The following is a 15,083-nucleotide window of genomic DNA, read 5'->3' on the forward strand; positions in this document are numbered from 1 at the left end:
ACCCATTGTCTCAGTGTGTGGGTGTACCCCTCGCGGTCCTGAGTTCCTTGCTCGTGCTCCCCCTCCTTCTGCTCCTGATTTGGACCTTGAGATTTCTGTCCGGTGCTCCAATGTGGGTCTCTGTCTCCTTTCATCGCCTGATGAAGGTTAATATTCAGGAGGATGCCTATATGTTAAAACAGGATCTTAATCTGTAGCCCAGACTGAACCTAAACTCAGTGCTCTCCTGTGACAGTCTCCAAATGCTTGGATAATAGACATAAAACACCACATCCAGCTTACAGTGGTGTTTGTAGAGGGCACATGATACAATATATTGGATGCTACCACAGATATTTTTAAATCCACCTGTTGTTCTATTAACTATTTATTACAATTAAAGACAAATGTAAATATAAACTGGAAATGGTGGTACCCTCCTTTAATTCTAGCACTTAGGAGGCAGAGGCAGGCAGATCTCACTTGAAGACAATCAGGGCTACATAAAGGGACATCTCAAAAAAAATTGTAATATAAAGTATACCCACTCTTCTCCTCAATTTGGGGGATTTGGAAGATAGAGTTTTATGAAAAATAGTATTGCATTATCATAATGAATATGGTATTTAAGTAAAATTAAAAATGGTCCCATTTTATTTTCTTTTTAAAATATATTTATTATGTATACAATATTTTGTCTGTGTGTATGCCTGAAGGCCAGAAGAGGGCACCAGACCTCATTACAGATGTTGTGAGCCACCATGTGGTTGCTGGGAACTGAACTCAGGACCTTTGGAAGAGCAGGCAATGCTCTTAACCACTGGGCCATCTCTCCAGCCCCCAATTTATTTTCTTATGTAACAAAGTTCTTCCAAGGTCTTTAAGAGTATAAACATTGTGTTAAAACCTTAAAAGTTTGAGAGCCAGGCAGGGCCAAGGTGACAGCTCAGCAGGTAACAGCATGACTCACACAAGTCTGACAGCTGATTGTGGCCTTAGGAACTCAGTAAAAGCTGCATGCAGTCACCTGCATCTGCAATCCTAGCACCTGTATAGCAAGATAGGCAGTGGAGGCGAGAGAACTGCCTGAAAGCTCACAGACTACCTAGCCCGGAGTACACAGCACAACAGCAGAAATTAGTCTCAATACGGTGGAGTGAAGGAAAAATCAACTCCTGAGCACTATCCTCTGACCTCAGCACAGGCACTGCAGTGCTTGTGTGTGAACAACACGCACCTTTGCTTTTAAGAGCCGCTGTTCATTAGCAATTGTTCTGATAACATTTTTTGGCTCTTTGAAGAAGGTGGGATGGTCAGATAAAAGTAATGATCCTTTCCAAACAAACATACATAAAATTATTAAGGCCTCCTATAGTTAGACTAATTCTATGAGAGAAAAAGTAAGGTACTTGTAGACTGCTCATCCATTTTGTTTCAGAATCGTGGAAATCACTTTATAATTATCAAACAAAGTTATATCAAAATGGGAAATAAGCAATTCCTAAATAAAAACACAAATTAATAAACTCAAGAATATATCATAACTAATCACAAAAAAATTAAGACACTTTAAGATAGCAATATGGAGCCGGTGAGATGGTTCAGCAAGTTAAAGTACTTGCTATGCAAGCCAGATGTACCCCCATGTAAATGTAAAAAAGAACAGACTCCACAAAGTTGTCCTTTGACCTCCACTGTGAGTCACACCCATGCCCACAGATACACAAAAAATAATAAACAGATACAGCTCTAAAAAAAATAAATAAGAAAAGAAGGGAGGGAGGGAAATACAGACAGACAGACCAACCAGCAAGGGCTGGAGAGAATGCAGAGGCTAAAAGCATTTGCTATTCTTGTAAAGACAGCTCACAACTCTTAACTCCAGTTCAAGGGCACCTGACACTTCTGTGGGTACTGGCACACACAGGTACACAATTATTCAAGCACATACACCAAAATAAAATGAATAAATCTTAATTAAAAAATTAAAGCCAGCAATATATTCATACATCCCTCATAGAATATACTCTAAGACAGAGGAAATACAAAGAAATCCTACACATAATTATTAACTGTTTATAGAAACAATAAAAAAGCAGACTATAAATAATATTTGTGGTCATAGGACACTGTAAGAAGGCTCTAGTATGTGGTTAAACTTAATTCATACAAGAAAATTCATGCTAATAATTTTCTCATTTTCACTGACCCATCTTTTTATCTTTTTAGCATAACAAGCACTGCACTGGATAAATTGTATTTGCAATAGTTCCATCAGGGGAAGAAAGAGAAAACTTAAATAGTATTTGCCTCAACATTCCCAAAAGTCAACAGTCTAATTCAACTTCTACCACTGCACCCAAAACAAATGCCACATGACAAAGAATGTGATCCTAGCCCTCCCTCTGCCAATGAAAGCCCACAAAACACCAACCACCTAACAAGTATACAACCCACCAAGATTAAAAAAAAAAAAAAAAGAAAAAGACTTCTTGTGACTACAGCTTTCACAAATAAGGAACCACTTTTCTCCACCCTGTGGGTATCGGGAGGGCCTACCAGGGATCAGGATATCCTAAAGAGCAACAACAAAAACAAAGCACCCAAGACTAACATCAAAAGGGATCAAAGGGGGAGGAAGGAACTTTCACTTCCAGCTGGTGGTAATGAGACAGTGCCTCTTCTACCCACACATCATAAAAAAAGACCTGTTTAAAACAAACCCCCAAACATTTTAATAAGAACCTGAGGCTACACCCAACCAAAAATATCTACAATCCAACTAAAAAATCACTCATGCTAGGCATAAGTAAAACCCCAGCCTAAATGAAAAAAACACAACCAATACATGTTAACATCGCAGCCATCATAAAAATGATTCTGGCCGGGTACTTTAATACAAGCACTTGGGAGACTGAGGCAGGCAGATTTCTGTGAGTTTGAAGCCAGCCTAGTCTACAGAGAGAGTGCCAGGACAGGCTCCAAAGTTACACAGAGAAACCCTGTCTCAGAGAAAAAAGAAAAAGAAAAAAGGAAAAAAAAATGATTCCATCAGCAATAACAAACACATTTGAAAGACATAAAAGATCAAGTTTTCAGAGACATAGAAGATTAAAAAAAAAACCCAGTGTAAATTTTTGAATAAAATAAGCAAAAAACAAAAACATTTACTGGAAAAAATAGTAAATTTAAGATTTGACAATAGAAGCTTCTCAATCTCAATAGTGAGAATACTTGAAAGACCTTAGTGACTACCACAAAGTATATAACATTTCTGTCAAGAGAGCATTAGGAGAAAAAGGAGGTGGAGTAAACAAAACTCACAAACAAAACTTTCTCTTTACCCACAGCAAACAAGTACTAAGAACAGTGAGTGCCCCACATACACTAGCCTTTCTTACATGCACAAATCAATAGAAGTGCACTCACACACACAGGATAACAGGAAAGGCTAAGCAACAATAAAAGGGAACAGGCAATCATCCACAAGCATCAATAATGATTAAGTGAGAGATCTTTGCACATGTGATAGCATCACAGCTGATGTGATAACTTGGGTAATAATGAGGAATGGGTGGGCAGCATAAACAGTGCAGAAGCACTAGATGGAGGGTGACTCAGCCTAGACACAAGTTCATTAACCTGACACTGACACACACCAGAACTGGATCTACCCATTTGTTTCCTTAAGTCACTCTTATTGTATAAAAACAAGGACAGGCAAGGTCTCAAGTAGGAAAAACACTAAAGGGATTCTAAAGTTTCAGTTTCCCACCAGCAATTAAGAATTCTTTACCAGTTAATGAAGTATAAACCTTCTAATGCAAGAGTTGACCATCGCTCTTTATTGCTAAAAATATAAAATTTTAGTCAAGTGTCTTTTCCACTAGCTCCATTTATCCACACAGTTACATATCAAGTACTTTACCTACTGAGTGAGCCATTTCTCCAGTCCTGTTTTTTCTTTAAAATTATTTTATGTAAGATGATCTGAAGAGCTCTCAGTTCTTCTGTTAATGATAAATGTGATGATTTCAGAATTTACTAGTATTACTAATAGACTATTTTAAGAACAGTCAGACTTACAAAAATTATGAGACTGTAGAAAATTCAGCATGTAGTATCTATTATTAATTTCTTATTAGGATTTGTTACACCTTCTTTAATTTAATAACCCAAAACTGACACATTATCATTGAAGTCCATCGTTGATTCAGAATCCTTTAGTCTTTACCTAATGCTCTTTTCCTGTACACTCACTCCATATATACTTAGTAGTCATGTCTCCTAGGGTTTCCTCCGATCTGGGAGTTTCTCACTTTTCCTGATTTTGATGACCATGAAACGCTACTGTTCACGTCCTACACTGGAAACGGTCTCGTTCCTCGCTGGTTTGGAGCAGGGGATGAAGGCATACATACACACTGTCACTCTCACATGCTACCCTGAGCAGCAACACGAGCCACACAGTTTTACCTGGAGGAGATACATTGTTCTTATCTGTCAGGAAAATGTTCACAATTTGTAGCTTCAACATAATAGAGAAATATTAAAAAGGTATGGCTGAAAACATTATGCTGGATATTTGTAGTTAGTCTATACACAGCTATATAAATTGTATACTTTTACTATATGGAATACAGTTCATTTAAAACTATATGTGTACACAGAAAAATGTAGATTAACTAAACAAAGCAGAAACAAAAACTTTAGGTCACAGCCTAAAAAATAAAATGCAAAAATTGGTGCCGTTATAATTGGTTAGAAGATAATTTGCTAAGATCCAGAGGGGATGGAGGACACCAAGGAAACAAGGCCTTCTACACACAGCATGATAGATATACACATGAACTCACCAAGATTGGGGCAGCGTGCACATGGCCTGCAGGGGTCTGAACCAGAAGGGGTCCTAGAGCTGAGAGAAGCAGACAGACACGCCATCCCTAACCTACAACTGATAACCACTTGCAAATAAAAAATTAAGTTTTCCCCCAAGGGGGTCTCCCTGGGGAAACAAATCACCCTTCAGGGTAGGTAGGCCCATGGCACCAGTGCCAACACAAAATGAATTCGACAACTTTGGAGGGCCATTGTCTCATAATGCTGTGTTGGGACTTTTTCTTTTTTCTTTTCTTTTTTTTCACCTTACAAGTCCTTTGCTTGTTTTCATGGGATACCTGTGTGTGCAAACAAGTGTGTCTCTGCATCTATATGTGTTTCCATTCTTTTTCTTTGGCTATTTTTCTACTGTTGGTTTGTTTGTGTTTTATCTCATTATTATCCCTTAGATACCCACTTGTTTTCTAAGTAGAGACAGAAAGGGTATGGATCTGGATGGGAAGAGAGATGGAGAGGAATGGGAAGGATCTGGGGGAAGGGGAAACTGTAATCAGAATATATTATATTTTTAAAAATCTATTTTCAATAAAAAAGAGAAACAAAAGTTTCTCAAAGTAGTGTTTTGGCTGCTACTTTACAATTATAGCAGAATAAAATACTTTAGCCGCTCAAATTCTATTTTTAAAAATTTACTTTTGCTAAGTATGATAGCACAAAAATTCTAGCGCTTGGGAAGTGGAGGCAACAGACATGAGCCCACATAGAAACTTTAAGGACAACATACCTAAGCCTATGATACCCTGTCTCAACCTTGGCTATGATCCTCAAATTCTTTGCCTATGAAAATGTTATTTATTACTTAAATTGGGAAGCAGGCTTACAAGCAGCTCAGCTGGTAATAGCATTTGCATTTGAAGCATAAGCCTGGCCAACCCCCAAAGCCACATAAAATTGGAGGACAAGAAATGACTCTACAAACCTGTCCTCTGATTCCACATTCCCATGCATTTAGCTCACATACAGTAATAAACATTAAAATTCTGATTCCTTGTGTATGTATTACCTTTCCAGATTGCTGTCATTAGAAATCAACACATACATTCACCTCACTTAAAATAATAAACATTAATATTCTGATTCCTATGTATTACCTTTTCAGATTACTATCATTACAAAACAATAACCTTTACTGTTATTCTTGGAAGTCTGGAAAGTACACTTTCTGGCCTTCTTAAAGACTAAAACTGTGTTAAAGTTCTTTCTATAAGAAGCACTTCAGAAAGCAGGATGAAGGAAAGAAACTGTACAAGTCCAGTCTGAACAACTGGCAGAGACAGCTAATTTACAGGTACAGGGCTCCAACCTGTTAAAGAGGTTAGGCGGGGATTCTGCCAGTAGCTTGAGGGGAAAGAGTCAGCAGCAGAAGCAATAGCTACTCTCAGCCTAAGTTCCCTGAACAACACTGAAGCTCCTTCAGCACCCCTTTCTTTTTCAGTCCAGTTCTGTCAGTAAGGGGTGCTGGTGGGCATTTAAGAGGAAGGGGGTGCTTTCTGTTTCCTGCTACACTGCGGGTGGTTTACTGATCACTTTCCCACAGTCCCACTTCGGACCTTACACAGGAACAAAGGGGAACACTTGTTTGGTCATGTTATCACATCACTTTAGAATGTCAGAAATACAATTTAACTTTTTAAAGTATAATATACTTTATATACCATGAAGTTAAATGTAACAGTGTGCAAGACAACAATCAAGTTCTTAATAGTTGTACACCATGACCACCTTTACAGAACACACCCTGTGGCAGAAGCAAAGGAAGGTCTGATGTGGGAGTGTCATATATCAATCTGTTGATTTCATTGGTTAAGCAATAAAGAAACTGCTTGGCCCTGAGAGGTTAAAACATAGGTGGGAGGAGTAAAGAGAACAGAATGCTGGGAGGAAGAGGAAGTGAGCTCAGACTCAACAGGTCTGCTCTCTGGAGCAGAGACGCCATACTCCCCTCTCCTGGGAAGACGCCATAGCTCAGCTCTCTGAGGCACAAGCGATGAAGCTCCGACCCAGGATGGACGTAGGCCAGAATCTTCCCAGTAAGTGCACCTCAATGCTACACATATATTAGAAATGGGCTAGTCCAGGTGCAAGAATTAGCCTAGAAGAGGCTAAATAGAAATGGGCCAAGCAGTGTTTATTTTTTTTTTTTTTCGAGACAGGGTTTCTCTGTGGCTTTGGAGCCTGTCCTGGATCTAGCTCTGTAGACCAGGCTGATCTCAAACTCACAGAGATCCGCCTGCCTCTGCCTCCCGAGTGCTGGGATTAAAGGCGTGCGCCACCATCGCCCGGCTCAAGCAGTGTTTAAATGAATACAGTTTGTGTGTTGTTATTTCGGGCATAAGCTAGCAGGCGGCCGGGGTGCTGGGGATGCAGCCCCGCCACTCCTACTACTACAAAGGTCAGAAAAATCAGAAAGGCTGCAATACTGGGGTTAAGCAATAATAAATAAAAGTAGAGGAAATGTGACCAGATTGTAGTGGTGCACACCTTTAATCCAAGCACTTGGAAGGAAGATGCAGGTGGATCTTTGTGAGTTTGAGGCCAGCCTGGTCTACAGAGTTCCAGAACAGCAGGGCCTACACAGAGAAACCCTGCGGGGGGGGGGGGGGGTGGGGGGACCAACCCACTCGTCGCCCTCAAAGTGCTCAGTATGAATGACTTGTCTTGTCTCTCCCTGGGGGGGGGGGGGGGATGTAAAATGACAACAAAAACAAGCAAACAAACAAAAAGATAGAGAAAATGCTTCACTGATGTCTGAGCCTTCAGGAACTGAGTATGCTTGCTCTATCCCTCCCACCAGAAACCTCGCAGAGATGACTAGATTTGAAGAGGTGGTTATGTCACAGTGTAGGTGTTAGTGTGGGATGGAGACCACATTAACACACATAGGAGAGGACACCACCCGTCAACACCTCCATGCAAAGCTTCTGTACGGCAGGATGGTGCTCAGTTAGCACACAGCCTATGGCACTGTCCCGGTAGTTGACAAGTTGAAAACTAAAACCATTATCAACTACGGAGTTAAGGGTTATACTGACCTTCTTTAGTACATTCCATTCCCACTATCTGAATCCAATCTTCCCTGGTCCACTAAAATACAACAGACATTTACAAGAAGCTTCCCTGGTGAATGACTTCTTATTCCCCTCTAAGACCTCATTCTCCATCGCACTATGAGTGCTCTTCACGTCCTTATGGAAGAATGGGATAAAGAAAACTGAGAAATAGCCTCTGGGTAGCACAGCATTCACGGCACCATTCCAATCAGCTCAGCCAAGCAGCAGACATCCTTTGGAAAGCCTGGTCAGCTGAAAACAATGCAATCGGTTTTGCCTTTTTTTAAAAATTACCTTTCCCACAAACACCCTGCTTCTTGGATCAAAATGAGTTAGTCATATTCTAGCTCCCAGAAATTCGGGGTGTGCTCCTAGTACCAAACAAGTCTACACAGGGAAAGTAACCAGTGACAAAGTGCCAAGAAAGTTTGCATGTCACCTCCGCTCTAGCTAAAGGGAACTTTTCTAGAGGCTCTATCTCCTATTAGGGCTACAGAAAGTCCCTCACTGGTGCCCCCTCTGAACTTCCCCTAGACAACCACCCCAAATGTCTTCATGATGTACCTGTTCTCCCGAAGCTCATTCACCCCCCCAAAAAATATGCCTTCCTAGTGGTTTCCTGACATTCTGAGCATGCTTGTACCTTAGAGGCTATTCCTACTCTACCCACAAAGCATTGCAGAGACAATTCCTCCTATGCCCTATCTATTATGTCTTCTGCTGTCAAAATTGTGGGCTCTGCCCTCATGCTTGCTATTCTAAACAACACATGGCACCTTCTATTTATACATGCCACATAGTTTATTTGATACTTGTTTTCCCTTCCTCACCTACCAAATTAACTAGATTTAAGCTCTATGAAAAAAGAACTTTCTCCATTTGTTTCCTTCCTAATTCAAATACTCCAACTGTCTGGACTCAAAGACATGCCAGACGAATGCACGCATGCTTGGTTCACAGGTCTGTGGACAGGATGAAGCAGGCGTGTCTGGAAACAGGTGAAACATTCTAAAAAAGGAAGCTATCTATATGTCTGACTCTGACATCAGTCCATCTTTTTTAATGCCTTTCTCCTAAACTTAAACCACTCCAAGTTTTTGCCATAATTTTAAACAGTGTGATCAGTCACAATACAGTTCATCTTCATACTTTCAAAAATGAGGATTTTCCAGGGCCAGACATGCTGGTGAACGCCACTGATCTCAGCCAGCACTTGGGACTCTCAGTCAGCCTTGTAGTGATATTTCATTTGCATTTTAATAAACAAAGCTTACCTGAAGATCAGAGAATAAAACAGCTCCACTAGTCAGCCTTACAGACCAGGCAGTGTTGACACACACTTTTAATCCCAGTAGCCATACTAGTTTGCCATAGAAACCAGGTGGTAGTGGTGCTTGCTTTTAACCCCAGCCGTAGAGAGGAATGTATGAGGGGAGAAGACAATCTCATTCTGAGGATTCTTGGAAGCAGAATCACCATTTCAGACTGAGGTAGAGGTAAGAATCAGTGGCTGGCTGTTTTGTTTTTCTGACCTTCAGATGGAACCCCAATATCTGTCTCTGGGTTTGTATTAGTCATGCTACACAGCCTGGTCTACATAGTGAGTTCTAGGGCAGCTAGGGCTATAGAGATCCAAATAAATACACACATAGAAAAACAAATATTTTTTCATCATAAAGCACAAAACAAAACTTTTAGTTTCCCACAAAAAGATAAAAAAATGTGTGTTATGTCCACTAGTAGCTATTTAGCAAAATGGAAAACAAAATTCATCATCGGGCTGAAATAAGAGCATTCATCTGTAGCAAAATACTTAATATTTTTATGAGAGCTTCAGACATGAGTTCTTAATTGCAACATCTATTACAACACTGTAGCACTTTTCCTTTAAGGAAAAAAATGTATCTTTGAGCACAGTATAGAAATGGTTTTCTGAAATTTAAAAATCTCAGTGCATTGCAGGATTAGACTCCTGGCCCATAAAAGGAAGAGGACAGATGGCTTAATTCTCCTCTAGCTCTGAAGTTTAAAGAAGTGATGCCAGTAGTTTATGTAACACACCTGTACTCCTGCAAACTATATACAGATAATGAGTCACCTGCCAAATATGTGAATGAACTGAAAACTTGCTGATTTGACAAAAATATAATTCAATATACTTAATCCTTATAATTCAATATACTTAATCCTTTAGCAATCTTTAAAATCTGGTAATTATGTCAGGCGGTTGTGGCATGCACCTTTAATCTGAGCACTTGGAAGGCAGAGGCAGGCAGAACTCTGTGAGTTCAAGACCAGCCTGATCAACGCAGCTAGTCAGGACAGCCAGGGCTACACAGAGAAACCCTGTCTCAAAAAAAACAAAACAAAACAAAAAAAAGGAATCATTTACTATGAACAGGAAGAAATTATAAAATAAACAATTTACTGCAAATACAAATATTCCGGGCATTACAGCATTGTAGATGGTCTATCAGAAGAACACGACATGCTATTGTTAAGAGTAACATCCAGTTTCTGTGGTGGATCATTTACCCACCACAATCATTTTTCATAGAATGGTTTTTTTAAAAATTAGCATTTCCGCCGGGCGATGGTGGCGCACACCTTTAATCCCAGCACTCGGGAGGCAGAGGCGGCAGGCGGATCTCTGTGAGTTCGAGACCAGCCTGGTCTACAGAGCTAGTGCCAGGACAGGCTCCAAAGCCACAGAGAAACCCTGTCTCGAAAAACCAAAAAATAAATAAATAAATAAATAAAAATAAAAATTAGCATTTCCTTAAACAGGAGATAGTATTAACAGATTTTTAAAAAAGAGTTATTCTTTTCTTCATGTGTATGTGTATCTGTTATGTATGTTGGTATACAAGGGGCAGGAGGGTTGGGAGGTTTGCCCTTGGAGGTCAGGAGAGTATGTTGGCTCCCTTGAATCTGGCATTAGAGGCACTTGTGAGACACCTGACAAGGGGGCTGGGAAGTAAACTAGGGTCCTCTAGAAGAATATGAAAGAATAAAAATGAACAAACTTTAAATTTTTTTTCTTAATCTGTATAGATATTTTGCCTGTTCACCAAATGCATACCTGGTGCCCTTGGAGGTCAGAAAAGAGCAATGAATTCTCTGGAACTGAAGTTGTGAGCTGACATGTGGGTGCTGGGACTAGATCTCAAGTCCTCAGGAAGAGCAGCTAGTGACCTTAACTATTAAGCCATCTCTCCAGCCCTGTATGCACTCTTCATGACTGAGCCCTCTCTCCATTCATATAGTATGCATTCTTACTAATAGATATTTAAATAATCAATTTGTGCCAGGCGGTGGTGGTGCACACATTTAATCCCAGTACTCAGGAGGCGGAGGCAGGCGGATATCTTTGAGTTTGAAGCCAGCCTGATCTACAAGTACTAGTTCCAGGACAGGCCCCAAAGTTACAGATAAACCCTACCTTGAAAATAAATAAATAAATAATAAACTATCAATTTGTGAAGTCATGGAGCTGGCTCACCAGGTAAAGGTGCCTGTTACTAAAGCTAACAACCTGAGTTTGGTACACAGGACACACATGGTTGAAGGAGAGACTGAAGGAAGAGAATCAACTCCCACAAATTGTCCTCTAACCACCATTAATTGCACCATAAAATGGGAACACACACACACACACACACACACACACACACACACACACACAGGAGCGCGTGTGCTCTAAATAAGTAAATGAATAAATAAAAGTAGTAAAAAAATTTAATTTGCTCTCTGTTAAGTCATACTTTCCAAACACAAAAAAAACAATAAACTGCCTCTTCTGGCAGAGGACCTGGGTTCAGTTCTCAGTACCCACAGGGAAGCTTACAGATATTCAAAACTCCAGTTCCAGGAGATCCAATGCCCTCTGGCCTCTATGGCACAGCATACATGTGGTGTACACACATATACATGCATGCAGTCAAAACACCCTTAATAATAAATAATAAATCTTTAACCAAAAATAAATCCTTTTAAAATAAATCCCCTGCAGTAACTAAGCAGGTAAACCGCTGTCCACAAGCTTCTGCCACCTTCACTTTGTCATAAACTACCTGCCAGCTATTTCAAGTCAAATTTAAATTGTCAACATTTCAAAAAGACTTGCAACTTGAAACTTTACAAAAGTGGACATGAGAACTACTAATTTCACTTTCATGTGCCTGGAGAGATGGCTCATCAGCTGAAGTGACCTGATGTTCAACTCCTGGAACCCACTTGGTGGAAGGAGAAAATTGACTCCCATTGGTTGTCCTCTGACCGCCACATACATACAAATAAATAAATAAAATATCAAAATTAACTTTCACGAATAGTAGTTACACAGAACAGCTGAAAAGTAAGGTCTTGTTAACTTATACTACTGATTCATCCTATATAAACGAAATCTCACTGCAGAACAGGTGATAAATGTCTAAGTATGACATCTCACGTGAGTGTGAATCTTTCTCTTGTCGTTTTCTACCTGAGTGAACCTGGCAAAGTTAGTCAAGCTAAACCTTAGTTCCTTCTTCACCAGAACAATGGCAGGTTTCTGTCTTCCTGAACATGTAGACAGAATTGAGAGGCAAGATAACAGTGTTTACTAAGGGGAAGTACACAGTGACTCCTCGGTATTAGTTACTTTGAGTATGATATCAAAAATCAATTTTATCTGTGAGTTCGAGACCAGCCTGGTCTACAGAGCTAGTTCCAGGACAGGCTCCAAAACCACAGAGAAACCGTGTCTCGAAAAACAAAAACAAAAAAAATCAATTTTAAAAATCACTTCTATTTCATTCCGATATTTAAAAAGGTATCCTTAAGCACTACATGACACCAGAGACACTCAGTTTCTCAATCTCTGAGTACTAATAACTATGGTCATACCGTAAGTCTATACAAGTACTAAGTGCCCAGGTGAGAAGAATCAGGATTTCGTATAACATGCCGGTACAAAGCAAGTAATATACTCAAGGCTTACTAGATTAATCAAAACTTACGGAGCAAGAGAGGTGGAGCAGCAGTTTAAGAGCACTTGCTCTCACAGGGCGGGGGTCTAGCCCCGACACCCACACGGCAGCTTATGGCCGTCCAGACACATGAATAAACAACTCGTGTAGGTAAACGGACGAATAGGGAGACAAACACCGAATAATAACTAAAAGGATGTGAAATCTACGGAGATGTACGCTTACAAGATGAACCTGGGTGACTGTCAATCTTCAGGAGTTTCATTTATAGTCTTTCCAAAAGTGGTCTCCAATGGCAACCAGCTTCACTCACTGCACGTAAGAGCCACACTGTAGCCTAACGAACTGACAGCGACAAGCAATGACAACAGGGGCAACTGTCCCCTACTACCTGGTGAACCTTAAACAAGCTATTAAAATAAGCTGAAATTCCCACAGCTATGAAAGGTTAACACACTCATTCTCTCCCGGGCCGTCGGGAAGACTCCTGAGCAGGTTTTGTAAACTAGACAATTTTATTAAGGAAAGACTATTTTAAAAAAAAATCAAGTTTTACCAACTCATCACATTAACATGAAACTTTTTGTTACTCTAATGTCTTCAATACAGTGCTCGATTCAACCGCATTGAAAGTTGCCCAAATAAACCATTAGGCAGGAAAAAGACACTCGTTCTAACAAAAACGAAGTGTAAGTATCCGCACTGGTAAGTAAGTACACGATCGATAATTTCCTCTACAGACCCGCTGATCAATCAGCGACTCTACAAACGTGAAAGCGCTTTGAAAACAGCCCGCCACCGTCAGGGCGGCATCTACTTTCTACACTCATGTCCCTCTCGTGTTCTGCGCTCATTCCCAGCAACCACATCCACGACACACGCTCACAAACCAACCGACCCTGGCTCGCTGGTGTCAAGCGGTAAAAGAGAAACGTAAACATTAGCCGCCGACCCTCCAATGGTCTCTCTGGGCCCTCGCCTCTCCCGGGTCAGGGCGATGCACTTTGGGGTGAGGTGAGCCGAGGGCAAGGTGTTACAACAGGGGGGTCAGGCCAGTTCAGTCCCCTCGGCTGTCATCACCTGACCGTGTATTTTCCGCGAACTTTCAAAGTCAACAAAGAAGTTCTGTGGCACAGAGGTAGGGCCTCCAGGACAACCGGCAAACACCAGAACACAGAAGAAGGAAAAAAAAAACCAGTGGGGGAGGGGAGGGGAAAACGCCCCCGGCCTCCGCACCGCCGCCCCCTCCTCTGCGGTCGGCGGGGTTGGCGGAGACTGAGGCCCCGGTGCCCGGCACCTTCAGATCCCGGCACCCCAACGTCTCGGGCACCCCACTTCCCGGCACCTCCGTGTCTCAGGCACCCCACGTCCCGGACACCCCCGCGTCTCGGACACCCAAGTCCAGACACTCCCCGGTCGTCTGCCGAGAGAACCGGCGGGGGGCCGCGCAGAGGGTCACCTTCCGACCCGAGCCCGCGGGACGACCGGCTCGAGCCGCGCGCCCGCCGAACAAACCGCCCCCCCGGGGGACGCCGTCCGCCGCGAGCGCCCCGGCCCCGACTGGAGCGCGGGCGCCGCTGCAAGGGCGCGGGCGCCGCCGCCTCACCTTCCTCGGCGGTGTCCATCTTGTCTGGGGGGCGGCGGTGACGCAGCCGCGGAGGCGCCCGCGACCCGGCAGAGCCTTCGGGCCCGAGGAGGGGAAGGCGGGAGGGGGGCGGACAGGGGAGGAGGAAGAGGACGCGGGCCGGGCAGGTGCGTGCGCTCAGGTGCGAGACGAAGGCGGACGGCGGGCGACCGGGAAGAGAGACAGCGACTGACAGAGAGCGAGCGCCGCGGAGGGGGAGGGGCGCGCGGCAGAGAGACGGGCCTGGGCGGGGCGCGCGGCGGAAAAGGCGGGGCACCGGGGCTCCAGGCGTCACTTCCGGCGCGCGAACTCGGCCCGCTCACGGCGGGCGGCGGCGATGGCGGCGGGAGAGGAGGAGGTGAGCGGTCCTATTGGCGAGAGCTGCGCGGCACTGGGGCATGGAACCCGAGGCAGCGTCCCGTGGACGTGCGGCGTGTGTCTCGGGACAAAGGAGCGCGGGAGCCCTGGGGGCGAGCACCGTAACCGGGCTACGGGACAAAGGCCCCCGGCGTGGGGTACTCTACCGTGACTCCCAGGACGGGCTGCATGGGCCCTGGAACA

General features: G+C 42.8%; 1 protein-coding gene across 2 annotated transcripts in view; it reads right to left on the reverse strand.

The window, feature by feature from the left end:
* Positions 1-14,734, reverse strand: part of March6 (membrane associated ring-CH-type finger 6) — a 62,905-nt gene extending 48,171 nt beyond the window's left edge. For both annotated transcript variants that reach the window (XM_005356673.3, XM_013349748.2), the window contains exon 1: positions 14,505-14,734. In XM_005356673.3, the coding sequence (XP_005356730.1) occupies positions 14,505-14,523 (19 nt within the window). In that variant the 5' untranslated portion in view covers positions 14,524-14,734. The remainder of the gene's footprint in view (positions 1-14,504) is intronic.
* Positions 14,735-15,083: the final 349 nt, after the last annotated feature.

This window comes from Microtus ochrogaster, chromosome 19 (assembly GCF_000317375.1).
Source record: "Microtus ochrogaster isolate Prairie Vole_2 chromosome 19, MicOch1.0, whole genome shotgun sequence".
NCBI lineage: Eukaryota > Metazoa > Chordata > Mammalia > Rodentia > Cricetidae > Microtus > Microtus ochrogaster.